Source organism: Echeneis naucrates, chromosome 8, assembly GCF_900963305.1.
Source record: "Echeneis naucrates chromosome 8, fEcheNa1.1, whole genome shotgun sequence".
NCBI classification, from domain to species: Eukaryota; Metazoa; Chordata; class Actinopteri; order Carangiformes; family Echeneidae; genus Echeneis; species Echeneis naucrates.
The window spans coordinates 3,208,895-3,226,037 of NC_042518.1; the positions used below are offsets into that span (position 1 = coordinate 3,208,895).

At 42.7% G+C, this 17,143-nt stretch overlaps 1 protein-coding gene across 2 annotated transcripts in view; it reads left to right on the forward strand.

Annotated features, from left to right (window-relative positions):
- The window catches only part of asic2 (acid-sensing (proton-gated) ion channel 2), a 258,926-nt gene that overhangs the window by 174,031 nt on the left and 67,752 nt on the right, over window positions 1–17,143 (forward strand). Inside the window, exon 1 of one of the 2 annotated variants that reach the window (XM_029508278.1) lies at window positions 114–922. The exons of the other annotated variant lie outside the window; for it this stretch is intronic. Coding sequence (XP_029364138.1) covers window positions 230–922 — 693 coding nt within the window. The 5' untranslated portion in view covers window positions 114–229. Of the gene's footprint in view, window positions 1–113; window positions 923–17,143 lie in introns of those variants that run through there. 2 annotated transcript variants of the gene reach the window in all.

A 17,143-nucleotide genomic window follows, 5' to 3' on the forward strand; every position in this document is an offset into this window, starting at 1 on the left:
TGAGTTGTATGATTGGAGCGCACTCAGATCAAGACATGACCAACAAGTAGCTGCTGATCAGAGCTCCTACTCCACCAGGAGAGGATGATTTCAAAACACACTTCTTCCAGCGAGGCCACTTTTACTTGTGAATAGAGTTTAGTGTGTTTATCGTTGGCTGCATTAGTATTGGTGGGACCAAACACATATCCAGGTGTAGGTTACAGTAGTGGATTTATCCTGGAGCTACATGTGGGCCCCACCCCCTGAGGCCTGGCTGGCAAATGAAGCCTTTCCCGCGGCTGTAGGAGCGCTGTGGGCAGCCATGGCCCTGGAGGGGCGCTGTCTTCGGCGGGGATCTCCCGCCATGATCAGAAAGGGCTGTCAGCGGCGTCCGCCGAAGCCGACTCTGGCTCGCGTCACTTCTACACTACTGTCAAGGACACGCCTGCATGGCCTGAGGCACGTTTGTGTCCCTGGTGGCTCAGTTGGCCGCCGGGCATTCTGGCTGCTGGCCCTCTGCACCTCCCTGGGGCTGCTTTTATCCTGGTCCTCAAACCGCCTACTGCACTGGCTTTCTTTCCCCACGTACACACGGGTCCACACTGAGTGGGCCAAAGAACTGACCTTCCCCACAGTCACTATCTGCAACAACAACCCCATCCGCCTCTACAAGCTCACCAAGAGCGACTTGTATTTTGCCGGCCACTGGTTGGGCCTGCTGCTGGCCAACCGGACAGTGAGGCCCATGGTCCTGGACCTGCTTCAAGAAGACCGCCGGGCCTGGTTCAAAAAGCTGTCGGACTTCAAGCTCTTTCTTCCCCCCAGAAACTTTGAGGGAACCAACCTGGAGTTTATGGACAGACTGAGCCACCAGCTGGATGACATGCTTCTGTCATGCAAATACAGAGGGGAGCCCTGCGGCGCTCACAACTTCTCTTCTGTAAGTCCATCTTTTTTTGTTGTTGTTGTTGTTTTTTGGTTTTTTCAGAAGCGTTATGTTGGTCTGTCAGCAGAAAAAACACTCCAGTCTCTCCACTTGAATCATCCCCAACATGTTTTTCCTGTCAATGATTCCAGTCCAAACATCAACCGCAGTGTAAAAGTTGCAAACATTTGCATCATGCTGGAACAACATATTGCCTCATCTGATTTTAGTTAGATATTTTCCTCTGCCAGGTTTGTTTTAATGGTAAAGTTAAAATGCTATTAAAAAATATAGTAAAAACACAGAATACAGGCGGTCATAACTTCCTGTTATAGCTGACTCTTAGTAACCCTCAGTAGCTTTTTAACTGCAGAGATTAATTATTAAATCACCACCAGGGCTGCAAGCGAGCGTAAAGGTTTTGCTGAATAAAAAACTGTTTGGAATATGTTGTAAACATCAGACATGGCTGTAACACAACACGTATAAGCTTGTGGCTAGGCATGATTACCGACCCCCTGCATCCAAACGTTTCTTTGAAAGCACTGTGCGGCCCCCCAGAGGAGTTTGCGGCCTCTGAGTCTGATATTTTCTTTTCTGTAGGTTTGGGATTTGTTTGCCCACTCTTCACTGTGCAGACCCTTTGCAGATGTTTTCTCTGTGGTGATGCAGAAGCTCCTGATGTCTTTTGAACTTTTCCTTTTTCAGCAGAAATTATTATTATTCTGCTTCAGTCTGACAGTAACTGGTACTCTGCGACGTTGCTCACTGTGATCACTGGTTTGTTTTACATTTATTGAAATGCTGATTATATTTCCAGATTTTTTTTTTTCCAACACTATTCTTGGTATTTGAATTGTTGTTGCTGTTTTCTTCATTGTTATTGGTGGAGTCTATCATTACTGCAGTGGTTTGAACTTGTTAATGCATTCACGTACTTCAAGGAGAGGTCTGGACGTACTGTAACACTTCAAAGTTTTGATGAATCTGTTTTGGATCCAGAGGAAGGAGAGTGTAGTCTGATAAAATTAGACTTTTTTTTTTTTTTTTTATTTTAAAGGTCCAATCTTCCCCAACTTTCCCCAAACCTTAAAATTGCTTTTGTGCTGAAAACCAACCCACCAGTTACCATGGCAACCACAGATGCTGTGAAGCTCGCCAGATCTTCAAAGCTCACTTTAGCCACAGACGTTGCTGAAACATCTCAGTCTCTAACTCTACCATCGATGGTTTGCTTTTTCATAACATATCATAGCACGTTATCTCTATTCTGCTTCACTGACTTTGATTCTTTTTTTAAGCAGACCTCCGGGAGACCGACAGTCAGCAGTGTGTTGGTAAAATGATGGAGTAGCCTTTTGATCCAGAGTAGAAGTGATCATGAGCTCAGCATTACTTTGCCAAACAGTGCTATTGACTTTTCTTTAGTCACAATAAATTGTTGTGCTCATTGTAAACATATATGAGTTATTATTCTCAATATCTCCTGGTTATTCAAACAGAACCTGTGAGGAACCTCGGGCGTAACTGAATCAAGCAGAAATAGGTTATGACTTATATACTGTCACACCCACGCACCAATGATAACAAACCGGCTGAGGCTTCACATGGGGATCAAAAGAAAAGTCGATTTAATGACTGTACAACTTTAAAGACTGAGGCCCTGAAAACAGCCAGCCAAATGCTTTCTCATGCCACCAGCTCCCTTTTCTTTTGCTGGATTTTTATTGTATTAACACAAAGTCTCCATTCTCCATTTTGAGAAGGTGAATAAGGCTGAGATGAATCACCTCAATTTTTGTGGTTTATTATCAAATCGAAGTTTTCCACTGAGCCTAATCTGTCCAATACCCAGAATATGATGCATTGTGAGATACAACGTTAAAAACAGTCTTGCCATTTGAAAGCAGCATTACAATGCTGAAAGGACTGCTGCTTGATACATACATGATCTGTTTCAAACTGGATTATTTCTATTAATTTTTCACCATTCGGTGCTTCTCTTCTCATCCACTCTGCTTTGTCCCTTTGCCCTGTCTTTGGCAGAAACAGGAACTTCATTAGCCCACTGCTGTGTTAATGAAGTGCTTGATCAGAATCAGGCCCTCAAGGCAATATCTATTAACTATGTTTTGATGCAAACAGATTCATTTCAGTGGGGAATGACAGATATTCCTGCTTCGATGAATGTACATGTGCATTTTGTAGAAAATTTGAAGGGGTTTGTTGACGTGACAGCTTCATTACATCACAGGTCAGGTTTGGTGTCTGACTCACTGCCATAATGAGTTCTACTAATTTTGGCTTGTTTTGTGGAATTAGTTTGAGGACATGAGCAGTTTGTGTACATTTGAGTGGAGAATCAGTTGCTGAATGTTTTTCTGGCATCTCGTGTCTGAACACTGTGACTCACTCTGCCGCTGATGGAGGGAAAATTGTCCTCAGAGACCAACTACTGTGCAAACTTCAAACAGCCATCCCTCGTTTATCATAGATTGTTGCTTAAAAAGGGGGCGTTAAGAACCAGCCGGAGCAGCACCATGTGTACAGATCGACTGCCTCTATTAGCACTTTAGATGGGACACTGACAGTGTGTTAAATGTTGTCAACTTTACTGTGCAGATCAGTTCATCAGTTTTGAGCACATGATGCCCGATTCCTTTCCTCTTTCTGATCGTGGGGGCCTTGTGCTGTTAACGGGCCCTCTGTGGCTTTGCTAATTTCATTAGCCTGCTGCTGCTAGCCGGCAAAGACTCCCCCAGGCCTGTTCATTATCACTGCATTTAGGCCGATGTCACTCCGAGCCTGAAAAGGACGCAACAACCAGATTAAAGGGGGGATAAGGAACACATGCAGATAGACTTGTGAGTAAATAAGCACTGCAGTTCACTTCTTGTGTGTTTATGTTGTGTGCCCACATGCATAATTGTCCTGGAGAATAAGCGAGAAATGATAGAGGCTGGTTATTACCGGCTGAGGAGCACAAGGGACTTTGAACTGCCAAGCACTGTGGGGGGGTTGAGGGGGGAGGAAGAGAAAGATGCAGCTAGAAGGAGTGAGAGATGGTCTAGAGAAAAGACATCTGGTTCATTGGTCTGGTTGGGAATACAAATGGGCCCCATAATTCTGGCCAGCCTCCTGCAGCAGCGTGGTCTCATTTTCTGAATCTACTGTCTCACAGTGAATAGGAACGAGGAGTTGGGTGGCTAATCAATAAATCTATTAGCTTTGTGCCGTGCTTTATAGTGGTCTCTTTTGCTCCCATATCTCCAGTGCTGATATACTGTCATCCACCAAGCAGCTTGTCCACAACTTAGCCGAGGACTGGACTGGAGAAACTATTTCCACCAGTTAGGTTAAAAAGTTATCTTATCAAAGTGCAACTGAGCCTCTCTCCATGTGGGGAAGATGCACATCTCCACAACTCTATTCAGAGCACTATTGAGGAGCAGATAACTGCACCTGCGATGACAAATTAACCGATGCTCAGAGTTGGAGCCGCCTAATCACACTCCAGGCATAGGATGAGAAAACTGTGAGCGTCTTTGACTGAATACTGTAATGTATCATCTCTATCTCCAGAGAAATCTCATAACTGCGGAGGAACAATAACGTTGCTCCACATTCTCCTGTTTGGTTTAAACACATTTGTTAACAAATGCTTTTGAACTGTGAATAATGTTGGAGTACGACTGTGTGTTGGAATGTCTGGGCGTCTTAGAGCTGCTGTAATGTGGGTGCTTGTTTGTGAAGGTGAATATCACCTGACTGTGCAGCTCTTCAAAGGATTTTAGTTTCTGTTTGTGTTCGCTGCCCACAGCTTCACTGTTGTGGTTCTCCTTCACTGTCTTCAAAGGTCTGAAAGGCAGCTGAGGCTGAATGATGGATAGTTCCTCCAGGGATGAGAAGGATATTGATGCTTTAATATGCAAGATGTGCAACTTCATCATATCAACCCAAGAGGCAATATGTGCCATCAGAAGAATACAAATTGAATTGCATTAACCCCAAAAGTTCAAAGTATGCAAAGAGAGCTTAGCTCAGGTGCAAAGGTGTAGATTTGGGGGGGGTAGAGCATTTAGCCTACGGAGAAATTCACAGTAACAAAATTTCCTGTGAAAATTTAAGCGCCTCTGCTCCAGATTTACAGCCATGTGCAGTGGGTTAACTTGGATACATCACATCATATTTCCGAGGGGGGAGGTTTGAAATCCATCCCTAAAAAGGTTAATTGATTAAAATGTCACTGTCTGCTTTGTGGAATATGTTTAGCTGAAATAGGAAGACACATGAACATTAATAGATCTTTATTTTTCTCATGGGCTCATTTTCTGGATCACCTTCCATTTCCATTTTGTAGCTAGCAGTGTGGCAGTTTTGCTGGCAGCGCTTTGGGAAAAACTGAAATGTTTATCAGCCGTTGACGATCATCGTATATATTTCTCATCAAGTCTTTACATTTAATGAGGAAGCTGAGCGAGGCTTTTCGTAGCGCTGCTGTGAAGCCGCCCCTGAAGCCTGGTCAATCCCTTCTGACTCTGCAGTCTGTTGATTGAGTTTTAAGCACATCGAGTTAAATATGCAGATCTCCTCTTCTGCCGTTTTACCATTGACCTTTTTCAGCAGAATTCTTTAAAGCAAGGCCATAATCTATTGATCTGCCTGGAAATAAACAAGCGAGGGATTCATACGCCAGCAATCTCATTAACACAGGTGGCTCTGTGCTTAGCATGCCCCGCGTCCCCAATCTAATTTTCCTCTTCAGAACAAATGGCTCAAGTGGTTCCATGAGCATCAACTACCAGCTTATATTAAAAACCATACCAGGACTTCAGCCTGCTGCAAATGTGCGCAGCACTGGTCATTGATATGCCTCAGCCAATAAATACAGCCGGCATCCAATAGTTGCGTGACAACATGCTGGGGGCCACAGTGAACAGTTACTTTAATATCCTGGTGTGATGCAAGCTATGAATGCAGATGAAAAGATTATACATGGTTAGTATTCATAAGGTCACGTCGATGCATAAACCCTCGGACTTGTAAAAGGTTAGTGTTTGAGATAGAAAACTAATGGATGCTGCTCTCTTCCATGAATACCATTAGCTGAGGCTGTACCCCATTTCTACATGGCCCTTACGAGGGACACGCACAAGTTGCTGTAATCTGTTAAGAAAAAAGCATTTGTGTGTTGCTGAGTTTTTCTCTGCTAACAGATGCAGTCAGTGCAGCACTGGAGGAGCGTGTGCACAGGTACGGCTTCCATGACCTTATATCTGCAAATACACAAACACTCTCTGCACCGATGACATGAAGAATGGTAACCCTGGATACAAATCTGTTTTTACTGGGCAACACCCACCTGAAGAGTATCCGAGGGCAAGAAGTTTTGGAAATGGCTTCATCACAGCACTGTAGATGAAGCATTCCCAGCAATTTCCCATAGTTGCATCAACAAAAGACTTCATGTTAAATACACAAAGGCAACAAAAGCTCAAAATTGCTTAACATGGGTAAGATTTGTTTCGGGGCGGTTGTAGCCAATCACTGCTCCACAGTCGACAGCTGTCTGTTAGAAAGTAAAAATAAGGATTTTAGAATTTACTTGTAGTTGATTAAGGGCCCAATGTGGTGTTTTGTTTTTGTTAGTTTTTTTTTTTAGCTTGTAGAAACTTTACCTATTAGCACACTTCCAATCATGCACATTATCTGAGGTAATGCTGCGTGCATGTTATGTGGGATTGATTGTCAAGATTCCCACGTTAATGGCTCGTATAATTACAGAGTTGCTGTGTAAGATTTAAAATACTGTGCATAGATGTTAGAACGCTACATCACAGCAGTCTTTCTTCAGGCGTCCATATTTGCTAGGTTTTCATGAAGAAAAGCCGTTTCCCAGTAAGAAGTTGGAAGCTGACATTCAGCCTCATTCAGCGGGAAATTTGTAATCACAATAAATTCACTTTGATGTGAATGAAGCATAAGAGCATTCTTTTTTTGGAAATCATACAAAACAAAAACAAACAATGAAACCTTTTGAATGCATTTTGGTTTTAATGAAGTCTCTTAGATTAGCCCTGTCTAGTAGAAGTCAAAGCAAATCATGATGTAAATACATGATTTCATTTCAACAACTCTTTATTTATGATTCACTTCAGCAGAAGGTTTTATTTACATCTATCACAGTGGCTGCTGATGTGATGATGGCTGATAGTGGTCGAGCCGAGGAGGAGCCGTCGTTTTGCTGAAGACAAGTTGAAATGTATTTGGATTGACCGGTAAGAGCCTGAGTTTACAGGAAAACCTGTAGCTTCATAGAAACCACTTGTTAAAGCTGAGAGAAGCACAGGAAGCAGCGGCTTTGTTGGATCAATCACCGGCCACTGCAGCACTGACACTAATAGGAGCCTCCCAGCACATGATAGTGGCTCTGTCTGGCTCTCCCCACACTGTTGCTAATCATGTGACAGCTGTGAACACACTCAAAGTGATGTCAGCATCTTCTGCAGTCCAGGAGCCCCCGTGCTTCACTTGTATCAGAGTTTGGTTACCGCAGAATGAAGAGTTCATGAAGGTTTTTCATGAAAAAAAGAAACGACAGAACAAAACAAAACAGTCACAATCAGTGATGATGTAGATTTAGCTAATGCTGTTTGAGAGTTACATTACAGCAGCATCTGATCACATCTGAGAACGTGTGAATCTTCACGGTGCAGCAAAACAAACTCACCATCTCATCTTATTTTTCATGTTTTCATCTGATTCCTGCATGAGACGCAGCCGGTATTTCACCCAGGAAATGTACCTGCTGGCAGAATTTTTATAGTTTCCTGTGCTATCTGTCGAAAACAGATAGCAGTTCCTTTAAGGACCGCTAGTTCTCTCTCTCAGCTTCAAATTAGGAGTCTAAACCGGAGAAATAAACTGCAGCCATAACACACTCTCCACTCGCAATTACTGCTGCCCATGTGCCTTCCAGCAAGCACTTAATCCCCGGCTGCCTCAGTCAAGGCGCTCGGCGGTGAACGTTTCGAGACTGCGTGCTGTTGGACGGTTCTTGTGTGTGCGTATGCAACATCCTCCATCGCAGACCTGTGAGCACACCTTTGAGAGTGAAGCACCACGGCAGAGGCAAATATAAACAGACTTGAAACGGCCTGTAGATGTTTGTTCTCGCCAGAATTTTGCAAGACTGCACTTTGAAGATGGAATCAACAGAAGTGTATTCTCCCGACAGTCTGTTTTAAAATGGTGCATCTTTGATGAAACCTGGTTGCGCTGATATTGATAACATCTCACACCGCGCGCACAAACTCCAACGCGCTGTACGCACACATCCACATTTTCAACGGGCTTGACTTGTTCTGAACGGACCCTCAGTGCTTTCCCAATGACCTTTGGTCCATCCGCTCGTGTTTAACTGGATGTTATCGATGTCTGGCTTAATCCATATTTTATAGCTTTTCCTCATGTCAGCAGCTGAGTTTTGGATTCTCACCCTGTCCTGCGGATCCATCAGGCTGAAGCAGCTCGAGCAACCGAAGTGTAGTGCAGTATGTGTTGTGAAGTCAGCGTCGCTGCTGGTTTACATGTCATTAGACTCAAATGACTTTATGTATCAGAAACCCACTCCCTTCCTATTTCATCGATTCAGGATTCCAGTGAACCTTAAATATGTCATGTCTTACTGGGAGACGGAGCAGGGTTGTTGTTGTTCGGGGGGGGGGGGGGGGGGGGGAAGGCTGAGGTAGATTTCAAAAGGATGGGCAAAAACGAAGACAGTGGCTTGCCAGATTTAACCTGAGCAATATCAAAAAGAAACCTCTACGATCTTGAAGTGCTGTCAATAATTTAATGTGCTGAATGTCTCGGCATTGTTTGTGCCTCTTCAGAGGTGAATATGAATAATGGAAACACAAGGAGCAGTTCCCAGCAATTCACCCCATCTACTTGACAGCACACTTTAATGCAGCTTTACCTTATTCACCCATAAACTGCTGTATATATAAATATATAAGAATGTGAATCATTTCTATTGTTTACATCTATAGTGTCTGGAAGATTTAATATTCAAAATATTCCAAAAAGTTCTCAGGAAAATGTCAGAGCAACCTAATTACTGAGAAATCACCCTGCACTCCCTGTCATGCTTTGTTGGAGAATATTCAGTTTAGATATTTGATTCTGTTCTGCCTCAAAAGGATATTATTAACACAATAAATTGTGTTGGTGATTGTAGGACTTGAGCAGTCAGCGGGTATTAAGATTAACACTGCAGCTGGTATCGGGCCGTTCAAAAACATTGAAAAATAATCGTCTCTGTGGACACATAAGTTTTTGCTCACAATCTGCAGTGGCTTCATGATAGAAAGTTCATTTAGGCACAAACATTTAGAGAGATAATTTGCTGTTCAATTCCTCAATTTTTATTATCTGAACTTCATTTTTTTTTGGGAAATAAAGTAGAATTGAATGCAGCTCTAACAGTCTCATTAAGATCTTTTTTAGCATTTAGAAGACATATATGAAAGTCAGATTATCAACACGAATGATTCTCTATTCCAAGATTTGTAAGACCATTTTAAGAAGACAAAGTCGAGTTTGAGAGTTTCCGTCTGTTTTAAAAGCTGCACACAACCTAAATGCAGTTCTGCAGATATGAGAGAACATATGGGCTATCTAAGGTTAAGTAATTATTGAATTGCCTGCTGTAAATAAGATGACAAACAGGATGGGAGGCAGATCGGAGGCTTGTTGTTGTCAATTATTTCCAAAACCAACAATCTGTTAGTTCGTCTCTCACTATTTCAAGACTCTGCTGCCGTGTCAGCGTCTCTCAAGTTGAGGCTGCATATCAACTAAATACGATGGCTGAAAAATCTGTCATCTTAAAAAAATGTCATGCTCAGCTAACTCAGTAATAGTGTATTTGTTGGGAATGATTTTCAGCAGCAGATGAATACATATTTGATACATGCAGCATGTGAGTGTGTGTACATTCATTTCAGCCACAGTTTAGTTTCCCGGCACAGAAGAATAAACTTTATCCAGTCTGGGTACGCAGGCCGCATTTATTAATCTAGTAGTTCCTTGCTGGCTTGTCTTCTTATGGAACTTATTGACTTTGGCGTTTTCTTACTTGAGGTACATTTAAGAAAATGAGATCCAGCTACTTGGTTTGTGGTCGGACTAATGTTTCTGCCGGCAGAAGTCTTTTCGATGTGGTTTCTGCTCCCTCAGCCCAACAGTTGAAAAAGCCTTTTTTTTTTTTTCGTGCCTAACCACTGAAAGTGTCCCGGTGGGGGAGTTCACATTAGTATTGCAGCTCTGTGAATTTGCTCGCCCGTCCGCGAGCCACTGGACTTCCTCTCACATAAATCCTGCCTTCTTCACAACGTTCACGTTAAGCTCTTGATTGAAAAAAACATTTTGATGATGGATTAGAGTTGTGAGGAGGGAGAGCAGAGGAGCACACTGGCCCTCAGAAGCTCATCAGCATTATAGTCCATGTCCTTCCACCACTGTGGGCACAGGTGGCACTGGCTCATTACTCAAACCCCTCAGATCTCTCTTTCACAGGCAAAAAGAAATATGGACTGTTGTTAGCACATCTCCTGCTGTATCATGCAGTATCTGTGGGTCAGGACATGTGTGGGAGACTGCAACAGAACAGCCAATGTAAACATTTCCAACAAGAAAAACAAAACTTTCGCAATTTTATTGAGTTTTTCTTTCTCAGATTGGAAGGAATCTGCATTTCCTCTCATTACAGACAAAAGAGGCTAAACAAATGAAACCTGCGTTGTGCAGCACTACCACCCACCCACGTCCCGGGGTAAAATTTATTCAGACCCTGTAAATATAGTAAATATAGAAGAGTACAGTGTGCGAGAAAAACAAACAAGCATGAAGGTAAAAGTGGATACTGTATGCACAGAAATAAGATTGGGGTGGGGGAGGCTGCTAGACTGGCGAGATGGAAGTGCAGCTCTCCGTCTCTCTCACTTTTGCAGACACATACTGAGGACACAGTCACCATTAGATATAAATACATTTAAAGGGGCTAAAGACAGTACAGTATAAGTTAGACGCCCATGCAGGGCACATAAAGAATCCTGACAAATAAAAGCCTCCACAGGCGGTGGCGGGGTGGTGTTGGGATTCATGACAGCGGCTCCACATTGTCAGGCAGTAATCGCTCACTCGTGTACAGTATCGTCTCCATATTGTTGGAATCGTTCATGACAATGTACTCCTCACACAAAGTATCCAATACCGGAGAAGGGAATACATCTCTGCCATCATTACTGTCCTCAACAGATGGTATTCACACATCCATTTATTTAATTTATTTATTTTTTTTGTCAGTCTTTGACAAGCATTAAATCTTCATCAGCAGCAGAACCAAAGCACGCCGTGGCTTCTGCATGAAAAGTTAATAACATTCAATTCCACTGCTGGATTCATCCATATCAGCATAAAAACTCTAAAATTTAAAATTTAAATGGCTTCCTCTCCTTCATCTCACCCACCGACAGGTAGCTACGTAGCGTTTCTGTGGAAAGAGGCTCTGTAAAATATACATGAAGAATTGATTGAGTCCATTAACTGGGGATCAGACCAGTCAGTGAACTCAGGCTCACAGCGAGCATTGTCAGTCACATAGTTTATGGCCCTGAATCGTTCAAAGCTTCAAAGCCACCCTAACGTACTGAAATGTAGTTTGAAGGGAATACACACAACAGTGGAGAGTGGGGAATGTAAAATAAATGCATCCACACACAGTTGTGGGCTGCTGAACATCAGAATATGCCCAACTACATTTCCTCGGTGCTGATGTGGGTCAGATTTTCTCCCATCCATCCTCCGCACGCTGACAACCGCTTTATTTTCCTTTCCGTTCCATTTGTCTTCATTTTTGGTCGAGACCAACTCAGCGAGGGAGTTCTCTGCTCTTTAGACGCCAAATGCTCCATTTGGTTCACCAGCTGGTCTCTAAATGTGCCTCTCTTTATGACTTTTGGGGTAGAGAACATAGTGTTCTTTGGGTTTGTAGAGCTTTATAAACGGCTGTGGGTAAAACTGATGCCTTGGAGAGCAGGACTATAAAGCTCTGTAAAGCCGATGCAGATGATGACTTCCTGCAGATCGACAACTACTCTTTCACACTGTTGCCTTGTTTGTTATCTCTAAAATAAAATACTGAGTAGAGCCACTTCATTTGAAATCATATTTGAAATGTAAAAAAAAAAAGGGGGGGGTGGTGATTGTTTTTGGCAGTTGCACATCCTTTGTGCTGTGCAGGGAATAAACTGCTAGACTAAAAAATAGCCACTGACTTGTAAGTGAAGTATATCTGTGTTGTTGGTTTTTTTGTACTCCTGAATCGCTTGAAAACACCATGATTGCTTGTTTCCCGGTTTAAAAGCAGTGAAGTTCTCCATGATGGGTTATTTTGAAAGTCCAGTGTGAACCCTGCAGTGATTAGTAATGACGCCTGGGCCTTTTTGGTTCCTGAAGCAGAAGGGCTGTTTCTTGCACCGCTCCCTCTTTCATTCAGATTTTCAGTCTTCATCTCTTCTCCTCCCTCAAGGCCATGTAATTTGAAAATAGGACGGCTGTCCTGACAGCAGCGTTAAGCAGGGTCCTCACTGTCCTTCAGAAGGACTGCTATGCCCCCGGCCTCGAGGGAACCTGCTTGGACAGAGGACAAGGGGAGGACAAGTTCGATCCATCTTTAGTGATGATGACAGCTTTTTAAAGACTTTAACTGAATATAATAAGAGACAGAAAGAGAAGAGCGCCCTGGAGAATGAACCTGGGAGGCTGTTTGACTTCACTCAGATGAGTCCTATAGGGCGGGGGGGGCACGAGACTGCCCCAAGCCGGCTGTGTCAAATATTTCCCTGTAATGGCGATGACCAGGGGAAAACTCACATTTTCAAAGTCAAGCATGCAAATGAAAATCTCCTTCTGCCATTTTACTGTCGCCAACGGCCAACATGAAAACCTTATTGGATTCATGTTTTGTCTCCCCGACTTTGCTCACTAATGTTGCCAGTGGGAAGGCGCAGCGTCGCAGTGAGTGATGCGCCTGCCTACGGTGGTGCAGGCTGCCCGTGTTTGAAGCACCCTCTTCCTGAGAACGGCTGTTTCCCTACAAACTCATTCTCTCAAAATATCCTGCTGCACGTCACCTCTTTGCCAGTTTCTGAGAAGTGATGGGTTATCAACACACACAACACTGCGTGGATGGCTCGAGGTTTGACTTGAATCAGCACGGGAGCGTGTCAGAGTCTGGGTCTATAAATTGTAGATGATAAGACATGCTTTAATATATATGCAAGGATAGTGCTGTGTATTCCAGACCGTCCCGTCTTTCATATTTTCTCTTTCCATCTCTGAAATAAATTCCCCCGGTCGAGGGATTAAAAGGGTATTCTGCACAAATTCAACACCACAGCTGATAAAACACAGCACGATTGGCTTGATTTCACAGCTCCTTTAGCAGATGACAGCTGAAAGCAGTTTTGACATTCCATCATTTTCTGTGGCAGTGATTACATTTTACAGTAATTGCGCTCATGCAGTGGGAGCTGATTGTGTCTGACTCTATAACAAAGGATAATTTAATGAAAGACTACACATATGTTTTAATAATGGTGTGGGAGTCAAGTACTCTTTTGAGTTTGTTTCACACCCAAAAGAGAAGAAAAGTTTTCCCCACTTCACTTGAAAAAATGTATCTAATTGAAAATATCCATAATGTTCTTTTTTAGCTAAATTACAAATGAAAATGTAACTATGATCCCATTTTGACTGGTGGAACTTGATGCCAATTAGCGTTGTCCTTGGCAACAGCAGTGCACCAATCTGGTTTCTGCTGTGTATATCCAATAGCAGCTAACAAATTAAAGTTTGACTCGATTTCACTGTAGTGTCGGTGACACGGGCCGTATTAAGACTTATATTCTGCCTGATAATTAGCAGAAAATAAATGTCACTCACTTGCAGCAATGAAGCAGATGACGAATACCTGAAATGAGCAAACAATTAATGGGGATGTGAAGGACCTGTGCCAACCATTAGACACTTCCCCCTCACATCTTTAATAGAATGATAAAAGCAGCAGCACGATTGAAGCCGTTCATCGGTCATATTCTCCTCTTGTTGCTGCTTTCAGGAAAATGAATCCTGTAATTTCCTCAACAGGAAACCACAGCAGCACGTAGTTCGGTGCTTTCCTGCACCTTTTCTCTCTTTGGTTCCTGATTTTACTACATCTGTCGCTCTGCCTCTGTCTGTCTCAGCATGTTCCTGCACTGTGATTGTCTGACAGGTGGTATTTTGTCAGTCTTGTCCAAACAGCACAGTATTCCCTGTGAAGCCGAGGACATGGCATCTCCTCGACTACCCAGCAGGCCTGTGGAGCAGGAAGATGGGGCAGTGTGGCTGAGCCCATCAGAGCAATCAGAGAGGAGCCTCGCTGTTAAATGTCTCCCCCTCTCATTGTGGAGATACGGAGATATTTCTACACGTCCATGATTCTTCACCTCACAATGTAAACATGTCCGACAGCTTTCAGCAGCAAAGCGATTTAAACGTCTAGAGTGGAAAGCTGAAGCGAATAGAGATCAGATTCTTTCCACAACAAGCCCGCAGTTAACATTTGACTTTTTATCAGTAACCATAACCACGATGATTAAAGGAATGCTAATCTTCTGGGGCAACGGGCTCAAACGGCAGTTAGAAGAGCAGATTCATACTCTCTTATGTCTGACTCTTTATGGACAGGAGACAATTAGCTTAGCACAGAGACCATCAAGACGTGGAAAACTGCTCACCTTATCTCTTAAAATCCAGCAGCACTTAAATCTGCGTCAGAAACAACGCCCAGATAATCGGTGCTGGTTAATATAGCAGTCCTGCTGTGGAATTCCTCCATGGTGATGGAGAACATGTTGATTCAGCTGCACGGTGTCGGTGTTTGGAGTTGAAATCTGCCTTTATTTGCACAGTGGGATGGGCAAATTAATTGAAACACCTCTCAGTGAAATGCAAATGAAAGGATGCATTTTAATTACTTTGGCAATCATCTGAATTTTATGCCGTTATCTCTCACTTCCTGGTAGGCTACGTCCAGATGATATGAAATGTAGCGTGTTAACATGCAAAATACGCATTCACATCAAACATCGGTTGAGTCTGCAGAACAATGCGGCAGTTTGTAATTTGATTTCCCTACATGTTGAACTTGATTGAGTTTGATTTCGACCTGCTGGACAAAAACCTGGCAGTGTTTGACAAGGATATGAAGATATTTTTTTTCCCTATGCAATGATTTTGGCTTTTGTTATCTGATAGAGTCGGTAAACTGAAGCTTTTATTTCAGGGCCTCACTTTATCTTTATCTTCTCCTGGCATTATCAGATATATCCAACTTTATTTTCCTCTGTTTTGGGTTTTAAAGCGAGGCCACACTGTGTCCTCGCTTTAAGTGTCCCAACATGTTATCAGTTAGATGTCTTTGGACACAAAGAGAGTGCTGCGCTGCATTGCTAAGTATTTGTCCTCATTCAGTGAGCCTCAGTTAATAAATTTGGCAGATGTCGGTGGTTGACAAGGTGCTCTCCTCTTTAATAATTGCATCAGTTGAGCAGAGCGTAAGTGCCTGAAGACCTGGGCCATTTATCAGGTTTAGCTTTGGGATGTGGCTGAAAGAATGCAGCGGTAAATAATTGAACTGGGCTTCACTCAGACTTAACGCTACAAGGAAAAGGATCATTTTTGCACATGTGAAAGAATAGAATGCTCCACATACAGTACTGCGCATATAATGAGCATTTATGTCACTCGAGACCTTTGTCCTCATTCTGATGGGATTTACTTCTCTGAAGGAATCTGGCCAATAATAATAATAATACACATCCTGTTTGATGATTTTGATGCTTTCTGGATCACTTCAGTGTGTGAATTTTCACGCACTAGTTAGTAAGAATAAAAGCCCCAACTACTGACTGCCACTCAGTGCCATTGTTGGTCCTTTTATGATTTACTTCACATTTGAAAAGGCACTTGTTGTTTCTTTTTTGTATTTTTTGTGCTCTGAGCAATATTCCCTCTCTGGCGCCTTTGTGACAGCTGAAGTTGAGACTGTTTTGCTGCTATTAATTAATTCACTTCATAGCAGAAACTCAAAGTTACGCAATATTATGAAATGAGGTCATTTTAAAGGTATTTGATGATATTGCATAATCCCTATAAATGGAAACAGTTTAAGTTATGACAGTGTTGCTCCTTGCAATTTTTGGATCACTCCAAGTTTTTAAAAAAGCTCCATTATTAAAATGCCTTAGTTATTTGACTGTGGTCGCATTTATTCATCACAACGGGACCTGCAAGTATGACAGAGGCTGCTTTTATGCAAATGGATATTAATCAGTGTTGTTCACAAAACAAATATGTTTGAAAAATGAGACCATGATTTTAATATTATTAACTCACCCCCTTTAGTGTGAGTGAGTGCAAATTCATGTGTATGTGACACACCAGCTAGTTAGTGCAGCATCGGGGGTGTGAACCCGACCAACACTCCCCTCCCCTCAACTATTAACCTTTAAGCTACAACATGACCAGCTGGTTCCAGCAACAGGTGGGCTGCCCAGCCTGAGTCGGTGGGATTTCTTTGTTCAGAGAGAGCTGGCTTCCATTTAATGGTGATTTACTTTGGGAAGACAGAAATAGCTGAAATTATAGCTGTAACTGTAAATGCAGCATTAATTTTCTGTACCGATATGAGTGTGGGTTAATCATTTTTCGTGGAGTGTGTTGTTGTTGTTTTTGTTTTGTTTTTTTTCCTATCCATAAATGCAGATGAACCAGGAAATACATCTTCATAACTCTTGGCGAAAGTCTGTTTTCTTGTCTCACTGCTCTCATTAACAAGACACATTGAAGTCATATAGTGCCTCTGTAGAACGTGTTGAGACGTTCATCACAGTAAATAACTCCTCACTGCAAGCTGATAACAGCGGTAATTTAGATTGTGAGCCTTAAGTCATTTGTTCATCAGGTCCATGTTACCGCTCAGCTTCTCAGGAAGCAGCGTGAAGCTGATAGTCGTTTTATTCACCCTTTATGATCCATCCCCAGTATGTCGTCCTGGATAGTTTTCCCCAATTCAACCACCTGCCATTCCTCCAGTCCTCAAACACACAACACACAAACATGAGCCGA